Source organism: Mastigoproctus giganteus, chromosome 1, assembly GCF_048544385.1.
Source record: "Mastigoproctus giganteus isolate SK-2022 chromosome 1, ASM4854438v1, whole genome shotgun sequence".
In the NCBI taxonomy this organism is placed as follows: Eukaryota; Metazoa; Arthropoda; class Arachnida; order Uropygi; family Thelyphonidae; genus Mastigoproctus; species Mastigoproctus giganteus.
In genome coordinates, this window is record NC_143575.1 from 271,390,967 (window position 1) to 271,409,149 (window position 18,183).

Here is an 18,183-nt window from a genome sequence, read left to right on the forward strand (position 1 = left end):
AGTACAATTTTAATCCCAAATTTGACAAAAAAGGTCCTAACAAATAACCTAAATGAAAAATAAGTGTGACACACCATGGTGTCTTTTAACTAAAAAGATCATATATATGTGCCTTAATTAAAGTTTAGGATATTTTTGACCTTATAGTCAGCATATAAGTCAAATTTAAAATATTTCTTGGTGCTTCAAAGATCAATTTTCTTCACATCTATTCTGCAACTGCCTTATTAAAGTACAATTATTAAGTAAATGGTACCCAAGTTTTCCCTTATTATCAGACAACATGCATCATGGAAAATAATTGTACTGTATGTAGAAATTTACAAAATAAGCAGACCGGTATATAAGGAGGAATAGGTTTACCAAGAAAATACTTTTATTTGCCATATTCAAAGTATTTCTAACTATTCAGAATATAATAACCAATAATTTCTTCCATCAAAAGAATCAAAAAAAAAGTTGGGATGCCTATGTCTGGATTTGATTGAATATACCTTAATGTAATAAAAACATCAATAAAACTATTCATTATGTTACTGGTCCAACTGTTAATGTTGTGCATAAAAGTTCTAATATAAAATGTTAGTTACTGTCCAACCACGTGAATTGTGGCCTTGAATTCATGTGCATATGACCAAGTCGGCATGGTCAATTTGCTGAAAAAAGGGTGATTAAGTTAAAAGTGTGATTATTTTAAATTGCTGTTCAAAACTGTACTTGTATATGAATGAATATATTACTGATTCAGTATAAAGTAGCCATTTTATTACTATTACTTATTTAACAAAATTTCAGTTTGCTCTCAGGTTTACAGTGTTGAATTTCTCATAAACAGAAAAAATTATGGTACCTTCAACAGCATCAATAAATGACTTCCATAGTTTCTATTCATCCATTTCATCATCAGGACTAAGTTCAGTAAGTTCATAAATCATTGTTTTGTCTAACTATAACTTGTATCTTCATCACTGTTGTAAATTGGTATTATGACAGGTTGCACAACTCTTCCACACAACATCTTTTCTTCAATATTCTTCTTCCAAATTTGATACACAAGCACAATATTTTTGACAATTTGAATTGTTTAGCTAAAGCTCAAAGTACTGTAAATTTTTCAGCAAGAGCATATCATTGCAGTAATCACCTCTGAATCCATAAATCAAGAAAATGAAATGAAAATGAAAAGTGTGTTAAATAATTTAACTTTAATTCTTTTCACCTTCTATGAATTCATTGTCTTAATTTACAGTTTAGAGGAGAGTACTGCAATGATAAGATCTTGCTAAGTAAAGTTAGCCCCCATTCTAACAACCTATCCATAGAGATCCCCAGTAATATTAAAATTTCTAATATTTTGCCAAAATTAAAAGTTCAACTTTTCTAAGGTCATCACTGAAAGGCAATCCATTATTTCCTATTTTCTGAATGATGAGGTAGGGAATTTGTTAACAGTATGGAATGATAGGGTGTGTTGTCCATAATTATGACAACCTTTTCAGATAAAGCGAAAAACGGCTCATCTGATGGCCGTTTTTCAAAAATTCCCAAATTTATATGAGAGCATTAATCCCCATTGTTTTGTTTGCTTTGTACACTAAATTTGAATAGGAATAAATCCATTTCTCCACCTGCCATAAAACAATAAGTTGTTTGAAGTGTTTCCTGAGTGAGATACTGCAAACATTAGCATTAGTAGAGGCATTTGATGCAAGAAAGCAAGATTATGCAGCATCAGCCAAAAAAAAAAAAAAAAAAAACCACTTCCACTTCACCCTCTGTTCGTTCAAAATACCTGTCCAGCTGAGCCTTAAACTTATTTAGACTATCAACTTCCACGACAAGGGATGGAAGTCTGTTCCACCAACCAACCACCCGCTGGCTAAAGGCAAATTTCTGTACGTCTATCCTACATTGTCTTTCCTCAATTTGAATTTATGCTCTCTCAGGTGATTATTCTGAGCAAGAGGAAGAATCCCATCAGCATTGAGCATGCTCAAACCATTCAAGGCTTTATACACCTCTATCAGATCACCTCGCTGGTGCCTAACCTCCAGACACTGTAATTTGCAAAACTTAAGCCTTTCTTCGTAAGAGCACCCCTTTGTTCCATTCACTAATCTTGTTGCCCTTCTCTGTACTCGTTCCAGCAGCTACATCCTTCTTGAAATGAGGCCTCCAGACCTGTATACAGTACTCTAGGTGTGGCCTGACCATTGCCTTATACAAGGGAATAATCACCTCCTTATCCCTGAGCTACTCTTGCAGCCCGTCTGCACTGCTCAGAGAACTTCATATTTGCCTGTACAACCACCCCCCCCCGGTCCCTTTCATTCTCTACCACTGTCAGTTTAGTACCACAGAGTTGATATGTTGCTCTGGGGTTGCTGTTTCCCATGCAGCCCATCTGCTCAACCTTTCCAGATCCTGTTGCAGCAGCATAGTGTCGGTAGTGTCCTTAACAACACTGCCAACCTTTGTATCGTCTGCAAACTTGGACATTAAGCTTGATATACCATCATCAATATCATTTATAAATACAGAAAACAATAATGGACCCAACACTGAGCCCTGAGGGACTCCACTCATAACATTAGTCCACAACGAGCAGTGTCCATTGATTACCACTCTGTCTTCTCCCCCTCAGCCACCCCTTTATCCACAGCAGCAATTTGCCTCCAATGCCACACTGCTCCAATTTGTGCAGCAGTCTTCCATGTGCAACAGTATCAAAAGCCTTTCTAAGATCCAAGTATATAATAATCAAAGTTATTCCCTGCATCCAGTTCCTTTGTGACTGCATCTTAGTATCCAATCAAATTGGTCAGGCAAAACTTCCCCTTAACAAAACCATGTTGTGTCCGAGCTATAACTGAAGTCTTGTCTAAATGATCCTGCAGTGCTTCTTTAACTAGTGCCTCCATTAATTTTCCTGGAACAGAAGTTAAACTCACAGGTCTATAATTACTTGTGTCAGCCTTTGATCCTCCTTTGTGAATTGGGGTCACATTTGCACATCTCCAGTCTGTGGGTACCTCCCCTGAGTCCAAGGAAGCTCTCGTAATTATGGCTAAGGGTTTGTGCTTACTTCCTCTGCTGCCTCCTTTAATATAACTGGATAGATCCCATCCACCCCGGATGCCTTTCTTGTATTTATCTTCAACAATTTCTCCCCCACTTTACTCTCAGTTATTACAAGATTCTCTAGCTTATTGCTAGAGAATCTTGTAATAATTAAAACTGTAATGAAAGCCAGAGGTTGAATAAACCTCTGGCTTTCCCCTCGCTAAATAACTCCTCATGTGTGAATGTCGATGCAAAATATTCATTTAATTTGTTAGCTACCTGAGCAGGATCATCAACAGTTGACCCATCGATATCAAGTGGATCACCTGATTCATCCCCTTCCTTCTAGAGTTTACATAAGTAAAGAACTCTTTGCTGTTTTTCTTTGCATCCCTTGCCAAAGATTTCTCGTAATTTGCCTTCGCCTGCCTAACCTCCTTGGTAACAGATCAACTTGTATCTATAATAGGCTTCCGTGTCATGTGTTAATTTGTATGTATCCCATGCATGTTTCTTCTCTGCCATATGCCTCATTAGTTCATCTGACATCCATTTAGGCCTAAACCTTGAACAATATTTCTTAGTTGGTATGTAAAGCCTAGTAGCTTCCAAGATAAGTTCTTTGAATGCTTCCCATTTTTCATTTGCTGTTGTTAACATCATCAGTTGGTCCCACTGTAGAATACAGTGGGACCAACTGATGATAATAGAATTTAAATTAATAGACCAACTGATGATAATAGAATTTAAATTAATAGACCAATGATGATAATAGTATTTAAATTAATAGAATTTAAATACTGTCTCAGTCCATCGTAGTCGCCTTTACGAAAGCAATAACCCTTCCCTTTACCCCTAATGGTAGTTACCTCTTTGAGTAAATCCCACTTCGGCACACTGTGATCACTGCCACCTAGTGGTTCATTTATCTGCAGATTCTTAATGCATGAAGAATCACTGCTGATAATCAAATCAAGAGTATTCCTCCCTCTAGTCGCCTCCCGAACATGCTGATGTAGAAAACAATCATCCAATAAATCCACAAAAGCCTTGCTAGTGTGTGAGTGACCCACCCCCAAATTCCAGTCAATATCTGGGAAATTAAAATCTCCCATTATAAGACTCTCTGATTTACTGGCCCACTATTTCCCTGTACAATTTCTTATTATACTCATCAGAGTCATTAGGCCTATAGCACACTCCTACTCTCAATTTTGATCTCCCAATACTTATGTCACACCAAACTGACTCGACACTGCACTGTCCAGCGTTGTCCACTGGCTTAACTTCCTTGGATTTTATGTATTTCTTAACTAATAGCATAACCCCTCCTCCCTTCCTATCCAGTCTATCCTTTCTGTAGATGTTGTACTCCCCAAATTCCATTTCTGCATTCCTTATATCTGTGTGACACCACGTCTCTGATATCCCAACAATATCTACCTTTGATGTTTTCAGCAATATCTCAAATTCATCAAATTTATTTACTAAACTCCTAGCATTGGTGTACACGCAACTATTTCTATTCTTAACTACCCTAACACAACCCATGTGTTTACTTGTACCACAATGACTCCCAGTAGTTTCTGAAATATCCTGCATCTTGTTTTTCAGGCTTCTGCTCATTCCAATAGAAGCAGTGCAAGAATCTCTTTCACCTCTGCCAGTGGCTACTGTTAATCTGTTCGTCTTTGTCTCCCCCCAAGCTAGCAGTTTTCCGACCCTCCTAACACTGCCTCGATAGCATCAGTAAATATTCTTGCACCCTTTCTATTTAGGTGTATCCCATCCCTGTAGAAGCAATCTCTCCTATTAACAAGTACAGTCCATGCTGAAAAAAATTCTACCCCTTGAGCCTTGCACAATCTTTCCAGGGCCGAATTGATCGACAAGGCTCTCATCATATACTCCCTCCTATCGTGTCCTGGCAGAATTGCAGACACTTTCAAATTCAACCCTATTTCATGGCTTTTTTTCAACAGTGACCTGTACTTTTTAAGCAATTCTACCAGTCTCCTACTCTTGATATCATTAGTGCCAACGTGTACAACTATATCACCTTTTGTGCCCTTAAAAGATGATATCTGCTCTACAACGTCATCAACCTTTGCCCCTGGCAGACATACCCTGGTCCTGTTCCACCTATCCTTTTTACAAAGCATGTTCCCCGTTTTCCTGATAATAGTCACCAACAACTACTAGTTTCCCTGACAATAGAGTCACCAACAACTAACATTTTGACTTTGCCAACAGTTACTAAATATCAAATTGTTATCGTTCCAAGTTTCGTCAAAATATATACGATAGGCCTACTTCCTCTTCTAAGTCACATTATTTGTCACAAAAATATCTTATCCTTTTAAGCACTATTTTGTTTTTTCTATTTTTGTACTCTAAAAAGAAAATTTCTATTTTGTATTTTCTATTAAAAGCTTTCTTTTTCTTTGAAATTTTTTCCAAGAAAATCCAATTTCACGAAGAATTTTTCAAAGTGATTCTCTTTTAAAAGTAAAATTTATTTTCTGTTTTAGAATTGTAATTAATTTAGGTATTGTTAGAACTTTTTTCTGATTTATTTAAGTCTTGGGCAGTTCACCTTATTTCTCGATTGAAATTGTCCAGAAGATACATCACAGCTTGTTTTAGTTCACTTTTTCACAGATTTAAAAGTGGGATTCTTGTTATCTTTCCTTTCCCTCCTAATTTTTTTAATGATTGTTTCCAAAAATCCCATAGCAACACTTGCATGCTTTATTGCTTATTTAATTGGCAAGCTTAGAACTCCATTTAGTGTTTCTTTATCAAAATAATTAATGACATTAAATATGTTTTTACCTTGACTATGTAAACTTTTCCCTCTTGCAATTCTTTGATGAAAATGGTAGTACTTCCATTCTTTCTTTGCTAACAAAACTCAAACTTGAACGAACTATTAAACTATGGAGTCATTGCAAGTAACTGCCAACAGTATTTACCAATGGAATTGTCCTGCCATTTTGCCAGACACAATCACATTTCAAGCAGTCAGACAGTAGTTATTTGCACAAACACCAATTACTTAATTAAATATTTAAAAAATCCCTCATTAATACTGGTTAATACCATGGGTAATGATATATGCTTTTATTTTCTTTGAGATGCAAAACTCAAGGCCAATATCATGAGCAAACATATATTCAAGAATAATTTTGATAATGTAATAATAAATTGATAATATGGTGCCACCAACCCTTCCGATGGCCATTTCATCTGGGCTATAACAGCACAGCATCTCCTTAGAAAAATCGGTTTAAGCTGTTCATTAGCTAAAATGTCCAGACAGACAGACTGAGCATTTAATCAGCTCATTCATGGGTTGTCAAGATGCTGTATCAATGAGGTGCCAACAACCAATGAAGCAACTGTCTGGGGAAAGGGTGGCAACGTTACTAATAAGTAATATTATACTTTTCTTTTTAGACAAGAGTTAGTTATTAGTAGCAAAATGGGGAAACTTATTGTGATAGCCACACAATTTAAGAAATCAAGGGCTTTCAGTAAAAAATATACAGAAGTCCTGTTACAGCTAAATTTGATTAGCTAAAACTAAGATTTCAAAGTTAGTTACCTTATATATTCCTTATTTTGTTCAAACAGATATATTTTATACCATTTGGGCTAAAAAGTATTCAAGCTTATGGGTGCTGAATCTGCTCCTGCTCACAGCAGGTCATGGAATAGTTGTATAACAACTGCCTGACTGTTAGTGGGAATTTTTTAAATTGAGAATATTAAAATACAGAAGAAATAAAGCTGATTAATATTTTTCAGTATGTTCATAAATTAAAAAATAAACAGTTTTCATTTAATCTCAAGAATCAACTTCAATGTTCTAAGAAGTCTAAGAGACTCCTGACCTTTTTCAACACCATACACAGAACTAACTACAATTACCATAACAAAACTGCTGTGGAGGTTCCAGATAGGAGCTGAAGGGGTTATTGCTTCTCATGATCAAAATAATGTGTATTTTGATCATGGCTTAAAGATTTGATCAAAGCTTAATGATTCCCTGGAACACTACTTTAACTTCGCCAATCCCCCCCCCCAGAAAATCCTGGGACCACTCCTGGAGCTCTAAAGATAGGAAATATTGTGATACCCAAACAGATCCCTACTAAATATCTTTAATCATGTCAAACAGTTCAAAAGAAAACTAAGATCGGTTAAAATATACAATATTTCATGCTAAGACACCTTCTACATTAATTAACTATGCTAAAATAAATTAATTCGTTAAAGTATAACATAACTGCTTTATTGTACGAATAACAGTTATCAGTTATGAACGCAGAGAAAGAAAGTAAATACAGTAATGTGATAAAATAGCACACTAGGTTACGTCTTCAGTTGCTTCAATAATTAACAATAAACCAAAATATATTTAATAAAAGAAAACGAAGGAAATTACATTTGACTTTTTAATAAAAAAAAATAAGAAATAAAAGGTAAAGCACAAAAATGGTATTATACTCCATCCGGAGCAACCAAGATTATTATCACCATCATTGGGGTACATATATCCAATTAATTATGTAAATTTAATATATTTGTAATTTATCAAAGATAAATCTCATCAAAATATAATAAAAATTGGGAAACTCTGTTTAATTTTCTTTTAAATTTTAAAAATATAAGATATTTTAAAATTTTTAAGAGCGGATTTAACGTTCAATACAAATGCTTAAATCTTGGCGGCTGTCCGTCCCCACCCACTAGACAATTTACAGTTTCATCTTCTAGATGTATACACGCACATATACGTGCATTACAGTTCGGTAATTCAAATTATTTACAAATTATTGTTCCTAATGGGTTTATTAACCACATTAAATGAAATATTAATGAAATTTGAATTCCCATTAAAAGGAGTGGCTGTTTACAATTTCATAAATGAAAAATAAGTCCTAAGAAAATATCCAAATTATAGTGCACGTTTAAAATAAATACGTAAAATGATCCATATTATTCCTTTCTTTCTTATCTTTTACCTTTCTTAATTTTTTTAACGGAAGTGATTCACTTCAAGACATTAAAGAGCCAACAGCAGTGAACACCCTGCGCCAAATACAATGTCACTGAACGATGATATTCTGACATCAACTTACCGCTTTGCTCTCCTAAAAATACAAGCTTGAATTTCCGAAGAGGGTTGCCAAAATCCCCAGAAGTAGACATCCTTGACGTTAGTAGATAAATCTTTAAAATTTAACGAGAAAATTGCAAAAAAGAAATGGGTTATACAGTTCCTAAATTTTTCTATAATTTAGCTACTCGACAGCTCAGCCGGTTAGCTGTACTCTCAAAGCAGCAGTTACAAATAATATAATCTCAACCAGGGTTCCTACATAATAATTTCTAAGATCATTATGGTTCCTCGTAGAATAAAAACTATTTTTTTTTTTCAAAGACTTTTCTTTGAAGATATAACTAAGTAATAACAAATAATTTCATTGATATTGGAGGAAAAAACCAGAAATAAAACTAAGAATGGCTTGGAGTGTAGCAATGGAACAGGAGGGCAGTAGGAAAATTTGTCACGCGGGTTAATGGGGTCCAGGTGACAAATTTATTTAGGGTAGAAAATATATAGGATTTCCCCCCAGGCGTCATATAACTGCGCTACTCCTCTGTCCAGGTTCTCCCTTTGCCCGCCAGAAGATTTTCGCATGGGTTCCCCTAGCTCTGTAACAATCATAATTTGCCTTAACAATCAAAAAATAAATAAATTTCTTGTTTATACTTCGGGACGATAACACAGTCAACGAAATTCACAAGATAGAGAGAATCCAAAACACAATGCTCTTGTCCTCCTTCTCCTCCATCTCTGGGATGACGGACTTCGCAGTATAGAAGTTTCACTGTGAGAGAAGGCCAACCAGTATATGATTTTGATTCACATTAGTCTTCAGTTACAATTGAAACAAAAAAAAAAAAGGGGGGGCATCAATACCATCGCAAAGGATAAAATCTTGCGGGTAGAAATAACTGAACAACATTGCCATTTCATTGAAAGAAATTGTACGTTACGTGTGATACTGAAAACGATATGCACAAATTTTTCTCAAGAGAAACTCAAAATTAAACAATAAGCTGTGTTGAAGGTCCATCATCCTGAATAAAATAAGAAAGATATGTACAAATTGGAAGGTGGGGGAATGTGCTGCGGTGGGACAGTAACGAGGCATTAACATTAGCATTAGTAGAGGCATTTGATGCAAGACAGCAAGCTTATGCAGCATCAGCCAAAAAAAAAAAAAAAATAATAATAATAATAAATAAATAAAAAATAACCACTTCAATTTCACCCCTCTGTTCGTTCGAAATACCTGTCCAGCTGAGCCTTAAACTTATTTAGGCTATCAACTTCCACGACAAGGGATGGAAGTCTGTGGCACCAACCAACCACCCGCTGGCCAAAGGCAAATTTCCTCACGTCTATCCTACATCCGTCTTTCCTCAATTTGAATTTATGCCCTCTCAGGTGATTATTCTGAGCAAGAGGAAGAATCCCATTGGCATTGAGCATACTCAAACCATTCAAGGCTTTATACACCTCTATCAGATCACCTCGCCGGTGGCTAGTAATTTGTTAAACTTAAGCCTTTCTTCGTAAGCGCAAACCTTTTTTCCATTCACTAATCTTGTTGCCTTTCTCTGTACTCGTTCCAGCATCTCTACATCCATCTTGAAATGAGGCCTCCACACCTATATACAGTACTCTAGGTGTGGTCTGACCATTGCCTTATACAAGGGAATAATCACCTCCTTATCCCTGCTAGAAAAATTCCTATATATCATCGACAATACACCATGAGCTACTCTTGCAGCCCGTCTGCACTGCTCAGAAAACTTCATACCTGCCTGCACAATCATCCCCAGTTCCATTTCATTCTCTACCACTGTCAGTGTAGTACCACAGAGTTGATACGTTGCTCTGGGTTTGCTGTATCCCATATGTAGTACTTTACATTTGTCAATGTTAAACTTCATTTGCCACCTCGAAGCCCATCTGCTCAACATTTACAGATCCTGTTGCAGTAGCATAGTTTCAGTACTGTCCTTGACAACCCTGCCAACCTTCGTATCGTCTGGAAACTTGGACATTAAGCTTGATATGCCATCATCAATAGCATTAATAAATACAGAAAACAGTAATGGACCCAACACTGAGCCCTGAGGGACTCCACTAATAACATTAGTCCACGATAAGCAGTGTCTATTGATTACCACTCTCTGTCTTCTCCCCCTCAACCACCCCTTTATCCATAGCAGCAATTTGCCCCCAATGCCACACTGCTCCAATTTGTGCAGCAGTCTTCCATGTGAAACAGTATCAAAAGCCTTTCTAAGATCCAAGTATATAATATCAAAGTTATTCCCTGCATCCAGTTCTTTTGTGACTGCATCATAGTATCCAATCAAATTGGTAAGCAAGACTTCCCCTTAACAAAACCATGCTGTGTCTGAGCTATGACTGAAGTCTTGTCTAGATGATCCTGCAGTGCTTCTTTAACCAGTGCCTCCATTAATTTTCCTGGAAGAGAAGTTAAACTAACAGGTCTATAATTATTTGTGTCGCCCTTTGATCCTCCTTTGTGAATTGGTGTCACATTTGCACATCTTCAGTCCATGGGTATTTCCCCTGTGTCCAAGGAAGCTCTCATAATTATGGCTAAGGGGTTTGCTTACTTCCTTTGCTGCCTCCTTTCATATAACTGGATAGATCCCATCCACCCCAGGTGCCATTCTTGTATTTATCTTTAACAATTTCTCCTCCACTATGCCCTCAGTTATTACAATATTCTCTAGCTTACTGCCAGAGTTGAATACACCTCTGGCATTCTCCTAGCTGAATAACTCCTCATGTGTGAATGTCGATGCAACATATTCATTCAGTTTGTTAGCCATCTGAGCAGGATCATCAACAGTTGACCCATCAATATCAAGTGGACCAATCTGATTCATCCCTTCCTTCTAGAGTTTACATAAGTAAAGAACTCTTTGCTGTTTTTCTTTGCATCCCTTGCCAAAGATTTCTCGTAATCTACCTTCGCCTGCCTAACCTCCTTTGTAACTTGGTTACAGATCAACTTGTATCTATCATAGGCTTCTGTGTCACGTGTTAATTTGTATGTATCCCATGCATTTTTCTTCTCTGCCATATGTCTCATTAGTTCATCTGACATTCACTTAGACCTAAACTTTGAACAATATTTCTTAGTTGGTATGTAAGGCCTAGTAGCTTCCAAGATAAGTTCTTTGAATGCTTCCCATTTTGAATTTGCTGTTGGTAACATCATTAGTTGGTCCCACTGTATAGAATATAAATACTGTCTCAGTCCATCACTATTCGCCTTTACGAAAGCAATAACCCTCCCTTCACCCCTAATGGTAGTTACCTCTTTGAGTAAATCCCACTTCAGCACACTGTATTCACTGCCACCTAGTGGTTCATTTACCTGCAGATTCTTAATGCATGAAGAATCACTACTCATAATCAAATCAAGAGTATTATTCCCTCTAGTTTTTGTTTTTTTTTTTTTTTTTTATGAGAACCCCAAACACGAGGGGTATTATAACCTATAGTACTTAGTACCGTGCTTGGGTTCGAGGTTGAGAAGACGAAAGAAGATATTTGTTGATATTGGACTTGAACTTCTGTAGATTGTAATTTTCAGGAAATACGTATGAAGGAAGGTTGTTCCAGAAAACGGCAGTTGAATGGATAAATGAGGAAGATGAAAAGTTGGTTCTGTGGGTTTGAAGTTGGACAGTAAATGGATGTTGGCTGGTGGCGGCACGTGTTCGGACTGTTTTGAAAGAGAGAGTGGGAATTATAGAAGCCAATTCAGAAGAACAGTGCCCATGGAAGTATCTGTAGAAGAGGCATGCAGCAGAAACAGTACGTCTATGAGAAAGCGAGTGGAGAGACTCTGTTAGAGATGAATCATTAATTAACATAACTTCTGAATGGAATCAAGAAGCCTGAGAGGAAGTCATATTACTCTTGAAGAAGAGAGCTGACGCTCTCGAAAGCTCCAGGTTTTTTAGCACTTTTAATTCTATATTTTAGCTTATTTTATTGTAAATGATCTTTTATTACAGTTTTTAGTATTCCGCAATATACAATCATTGTAAATAATTTGTTTTTGACTTTATATTAATATTTTTATATTATTTGTAAAATTTTAGTTACAGTAAAATTTTATTCATGGTCGGTGTATGTGTTTATTTCCTAGATATGAGTTTTCCCGACCTCAGAGGCCTCTTTCAGGATAAAGCCTGAGAGAGGTTTTGGGGGCACCGCCCCAGATGTGGGAACAATATTCCATGGAAGGGCGGATTTGCGATTTATACAGAGTGAGCAGCTGTTTGGGAGAAAAGTAACGCCGAGAGCGAAAGAGAAAACCAAGTTTTTTAGATGCAGAGGAAGCAATATTTGTAATGTGCTTGTGCCAAGAGAGATTAGAAGTCAGGGTAATCCCCAAAAGATATATATCATTTTGCCTAGAAATCGGAGTGTCACTAAGCATAGGAGCAGAAGAATCGTTTTTGCGAGATATAAGACAAGATTGAGTTTTAGAAGGGTTGAAATCAACTAAGTTGTCTTTTCCCCACTGGAGAATTACCTGAAGTTCGGCATTTAAGGAATTGGCATCAGATTTTCGAGAACTTCAAGCTGATTGAGCTGGACAAGGTTTCTCAAAATGGAAAGTTGAATGCAATGTGCTATCATCGGCAAAACTATGGATCGGATTTCCAGTCAATGGAAGAAGGTCATTGATATACAAGAGGAAAAGAGTGGGGGAAAGAACTGAACCTTGGGGGACACCGGCATTAGTGGAGAAGTGAGAAGACAGAGAGCCATCTACCATCACCATCAGTGAGCGATCAGAGAGAAAACTGGATAACCAATTACTAAAAAAATTTGGCAAACCATAAGATGGAAGCTTGTTTAGAAGACCTTTATGCCAAACACGATCAAAAGCCTTCGAGATGTCAAGAGCAACTACTTGTGTTTCACCGAACATTTCCATTGAATTAGTCCATAAATGGGTAACATAAGCCAGAATATCACCAGTGGATCGACACTGACGGAATCCATACTGTTGATTGTTGGTCAGACGGAAGGTTTCTAGGTAGTTTAAGAGTTGGTGGTTAATTGATTTCTCCATTACTTTAGAAAGAGTAGAAGTAATTGCAATGGGACGATAATTGGATGGGAGGGATTTGTCACCGTTTTTAGGAACTGGCTGGATATGAGCAAATTTCCAAGCAGAAGGAAAAACACCTTTGGAATAAGAAAGTGAAAAAAGGCGGCAAAGAATAGGAGTAAGTTCAGGAGCACAGGTTTTGAGAACAATCAGGACCTGGAGCTTTCTTAGCATCAAGATTCATCAAAATCCTTCTGATATCCTTTTGACGGAAGACCACAGGAGGCATTGCATTGCATGGAGCGTGTTAGGAATGGTGGGAGGTGTTTTACCAAGATCATTAATACATGAGCTCAAAGAAAAATGGGATGCTAACAGGTCAGCTTTATCCTTGGCTGAAGTGACAACAGAACCATCTGGTTTGGACAGAGGTGGGAGCAGAGATGGGCAAAAGTTGCGGCCAATAGCTTTGACAAGAGACAAGAATGCTCGGCTACCATTAGGGCAAGAAGCAAGTTTTCTACTCTGAGCCTGTTCAAACTCTAGTTTGGACTGATTAATAACTGCTTTACAATTGTTGCGAGCTTTGGTGTAGGCAGAAAATGAAACTGAAGAATTAGAAACAAGCCAATTACGATATGCAACGTTCTTCTCTTGGACAGCCTTAGCACATTTATTGGAAAACCAAGGTTTAGATAAAGGACGAGATTTTAAAGTGGAGTGTGGGATAAAGGATTCCATTCCTGCAAGAATAATTTAACTCACACGATCTGAGCAAACGTTGACATCAGAAGTTTTGAAACAGTAATCAGACCAAGGAAAAGAAGAAAAGAAGTCTCACAGGTCATCCCATTTTGCATTCTTGTAATGCCAAACAATACGAGGTTGGGAATAGCCATGAGATAAAGGTTCCATTGGAGAAGAGGCAATCACCAAGTTGTGATCTGAAGTGCCTAAAGGACCTCTCACTTCAACCTTGTATTTAGAAGGGTTCTTTGTGAGAAAAAGATCAAGCGTATTGGCTGTATGATTAGGATTGTCCGGTATTCTTGTAGGTAAATGAACAATCTGTGCTAGGTCATTAGTAATTGCAAAAGCCTCAGCATCTCGACCTGCTGGGTCGGTGTAACTAGAAAACGGAAGCCAGCTGGAGTTGTGAACGTTAAAATCACCAAGGAAAATTACCTCACAGTTAGGAAAGTTGGACTGGAGAAAGTCAAGTTGCAAAGAGAGGAAGTCAAAGAGCTCCAAGTGATGAGTGGAGTTGGGAGAACGGAAGAGACAACAGATGAATTTTACACAATGAGGTAGAGAGATTTTAAGCCAGAGAAGATCAAAGAGAGGAGATTCCAAATTGCCAAGTCTCTGACAGGGAATATCAGAATGGACATATGCACAAGTACCACCTTTGAGGCACAAGTAATCATACAGCAAATAATTTGGACATCTGAGATGAGCGGTAGTTGAATCAACTGATAACTGAGATTCAGTCAGAAAAAGTACATGGGGTTTGGAAGACTGCAATTGGAAATGGACATCGTTGAGATTAGAATTGAGACCACGTATACTTGTGAAATGAATTGGGAAGTCCTTGGGAGGTTTAGATCTTTTCGCAGATAAGCTTTCTCTATTATTTTGACAATTCATGGTGTATTCAATAATAAGAAAAAGTGGGTGGGATATGCTGCCGAAGTAATGAAATTTTTGGATATGGCGTACATGTGGTAAGAATATACCCAGATCCTTTACATAACGTGGCCTCGACAATGCTCCCCGCAAACACACTACTCGGACTCCCTCCAGTCACTATCTGGCAGAGTAGAGGTAGCAAGATTATACACTAGCTGATCCGGAAGCTTCCTAGAGAGTTACCAATAGGTGCAGTCCAGTGTACTAACTAGCGGCCGGCCTGCGAACACCGTTTTAGAGCTGTACCCTCGAAATGTAAGGAATATTGGATCTCGCCACGACATTCATCATTATCTCAAAAATCATCAATCATACTGCATGATGGAGGAGATAGGGAAGGGTTGGCCGGAACTTAGCTCTAGAGACTAAACATGGGTTCCACCACTTCAAACCTCCAATAAGCAAAGTGGTGGTATTTCATCGGTTGATGAGAGTCATCTACCACCTAGTAAGTTGCCTCCCGAACATGGTGATGTAGAAAACAATCATGCAATAAATCCACAAAAGCCTTGCTAGTGTGTGAGTGACCAGTCCCCAAATTCCAGTCAATATCCGGGAAATTAAAATCCCCCATTATTAGACTGTCTGATTTACTGGCCCACTCTATTTCCCCGTACAGTTTCCTATTATACTCATCAGAGTCATTAGGCCTACAGCACACTCCTACTCTAAATTTTAATCTCCCAATGCTTAGGTCACACCAAACCGACACGACACTGCACTGTCCAGCAATGTCGACTGGCTTCACTTCCTTGGATTTTATGTATTTCTTAACTAATAGTATAACCCCTCCTCCCTTCCTACCCTGTCTATCCTTTCTGTAGACATTGTAATCCCCAAATTCCAGTTCTGCATTCCTTATATCTGCGTGACACCACGTCTCTGAAATCCCCAAAATACCTGCCTTTGATGTTTTGAGCAATATCTCAAATTCATCAAATTTATTTACTAAACTCCTAGCATTGGTGTACACGCAAGTATACATGCACCTGTTCTTTTTCTTAGCTACCCTAACCCAACCTATGTGTTTATTTGTACCCCAATGATACCCAGCAGTCTCTGAACTATCCTGCATCTTATTCTCCAGGCTGTGGCTCATTCCAATAGAAGCAGTGCAAGAATCGCTTTCATCTCTGCCAGTGGCTACTGTTAATTTATTAGTCCTTGTATTTCCCCCAAGCTAGTAGTTTTCCAACCCACCTAACACTGCCTCGATAGCATCAGCAAATATTCTTGCACCCATTCTATTTAAGTGTATCCCATCCCTGTAGAAGCAGTCTCTCCTGTTAACAAGTACAGACCAGGCTGAAAAAAATTCTACCTCTTGAGCCTTGCACAATCCTTCCAGGGCCGAATTGATCGACAGGGCTCTCATCATATACTCCCTCCTATCGTGTCTGGGCAGAATTGCAGACACTTTCAAATTCAACCCTAATTCATGGCTTTTTTTCAACAGTGACCTGTACTTGTAAAGTAATTCCGCCGGTCTCCTACTCTTAATATATGGAAATATATATTGTGCAGTGTAGCCAGAGTAGGTCATAGGGCCTTGTCAAATGATATACATGATTTTTCTAGAAGATAAGGAGGCGATTATCCCCTTGATTAAGGCAATGGTCAGGCCACACTTTGTGTACTGCTTACAGGTCTGGAAATCTCATTTTAGGAAGGATGTAGAGTTACTAGAACGAGGGCATCAAAATTGGTGAGGGGAACAACGAAATGTTCTTACGAAGAAAGGCTTAAATCCTGCAAGTTGCAGCGTCTGGAGACTAGGCACCTGCGAGGTGATCTGATTGAGGCGTATAAGGCCTTGAATGGATTGAGCAGCTTCAGTGCTGATGGGATTCTTCCTCTTGCTCAGTGTACAAACCTGAGGGGGCATAAACTGAAATTGAGGAAAGACGATTGTCGATTAGATATGTGGAAATTAACCTTTAGCCAGAGGTTAGTTGATTGCTGGAACAAACCTCCCCCTGTCCATGTTGAAATTAATAGCTTAAATAAAATCAAAGAAATGGATAAGTTTTTTAAGCGAATGGATGGGTGAAATGGAAAAGGTTTTATTTATTATTATTATTTTTTTGGATGATTTTTTATATGTAGAGGCATATGATGCTTTCTTGCACCATATGCATCTAGTAATGCAAATGCTGATCTCCGCGCAGCTCATCCACCTGCTGACTTGTGTGCACTTTCGATTGTTCCTTTGGGTGCTGAAAGTTCCATACCACAGAGTGTACGTGAAATATATAAATACTACACTATCACTATTCAATAATGTCATTTTTTAATACTATTAAAATATATTTTATACAGGCGGCCATATCTTCCTTCCTTGACAGCCGTCATGTTTCTTTAATCTGCCCCTAGAATATCGTACATTCCATAAAGATTATTTATTTTTATGCAAGGGAGGGAGGAGCAAGCAATACCAAGTTTACTCCATATAAAAATATATACACACTCCTGCCTGCTAGTGGCAGCTGTGAATATTTTTTGATGAGGTAGAAATCAGGATCCTGAAAAAAAACAACGGACAAAATATGTCCATTTAATTGTTCCATAACAATGTCAGCACAAACAGCATCATTGTTTCCTATCCCCATTTTCATAGAACAACCAATGAGAGGAACAACTAAACTCCAATGAGAGGAATCAACAACAGAGGAAGCAACCTTCCATTTCCACCTACAAATAATAATGACTAGGAATGTTGGATATTAAAAAAAAAAAAAAAAAACTGAAAAGAAAAACCTACATCACCATTCTGTTCCTTTAATGATTTCTCTAATCGTTCCTTGGAAAAATACGAAATTTATGAAATTGTCCACTTCCACGAAACATATCTAAATTTGTTTCAATAATTCATTAATGCAGGTCTCAGATGGTATCGACAAAACGTCACAGTGTTAATAATCAGAAGAGGCTGAGTTGCTTATACTTTCAGTCAAGGAAACTCGCCATAAGGAATTAATTCAGCAATGATAAACCGGAGGTTTCACGAGAAAAGCATTATACAGTCATCACCCGACTCGATAACGGAACTCGGTCATTCCATAGAAATGATAAAAGTTCCTTCCGTCTTAATCGAAAATATATCTCAACTTTGGTCTGCATCTAGGCCTTTTACACATGGTGTGATCGGAAGATGGGAGGATAATGTGTGCATCATGCGCAGTGTGTATCTTTGTTTTAAGTGCCAAGGCAGCTATTGCCACGAGGCACCTGTATA

The 18,183-nt window shown here is 37.7% G+C and overlaps 1 protein-coding gene across 2 annotated transcripts in view; it reads right to left on the bottom strand.

Annotated features, from left to right (window-relative positions):
• Positions 1-8,408, bottom strand: part of LOC150091993 (ras-related protein Rab-6A) — a 240,322-nt gene extending 231,914 nt beyond the window's left edge. For both annotated transcript variants that reach the window (XM_090386428.1, XM_090386419.1), the window contains exon 1: positions 8,211-8,408. In XM_090386428.1, the coding sequence (XP_090242554.1) occupies positions 8,211-8,280 (70 nt within the window). In that variant the 5' untranslated portion in view covers positions 8,281-8,408. The remainder of the gene's footprint in view (positions 1-8,210) is intronic.
• Positions 8,409-18,183: the final 9,775 nt, after the last annotated feature.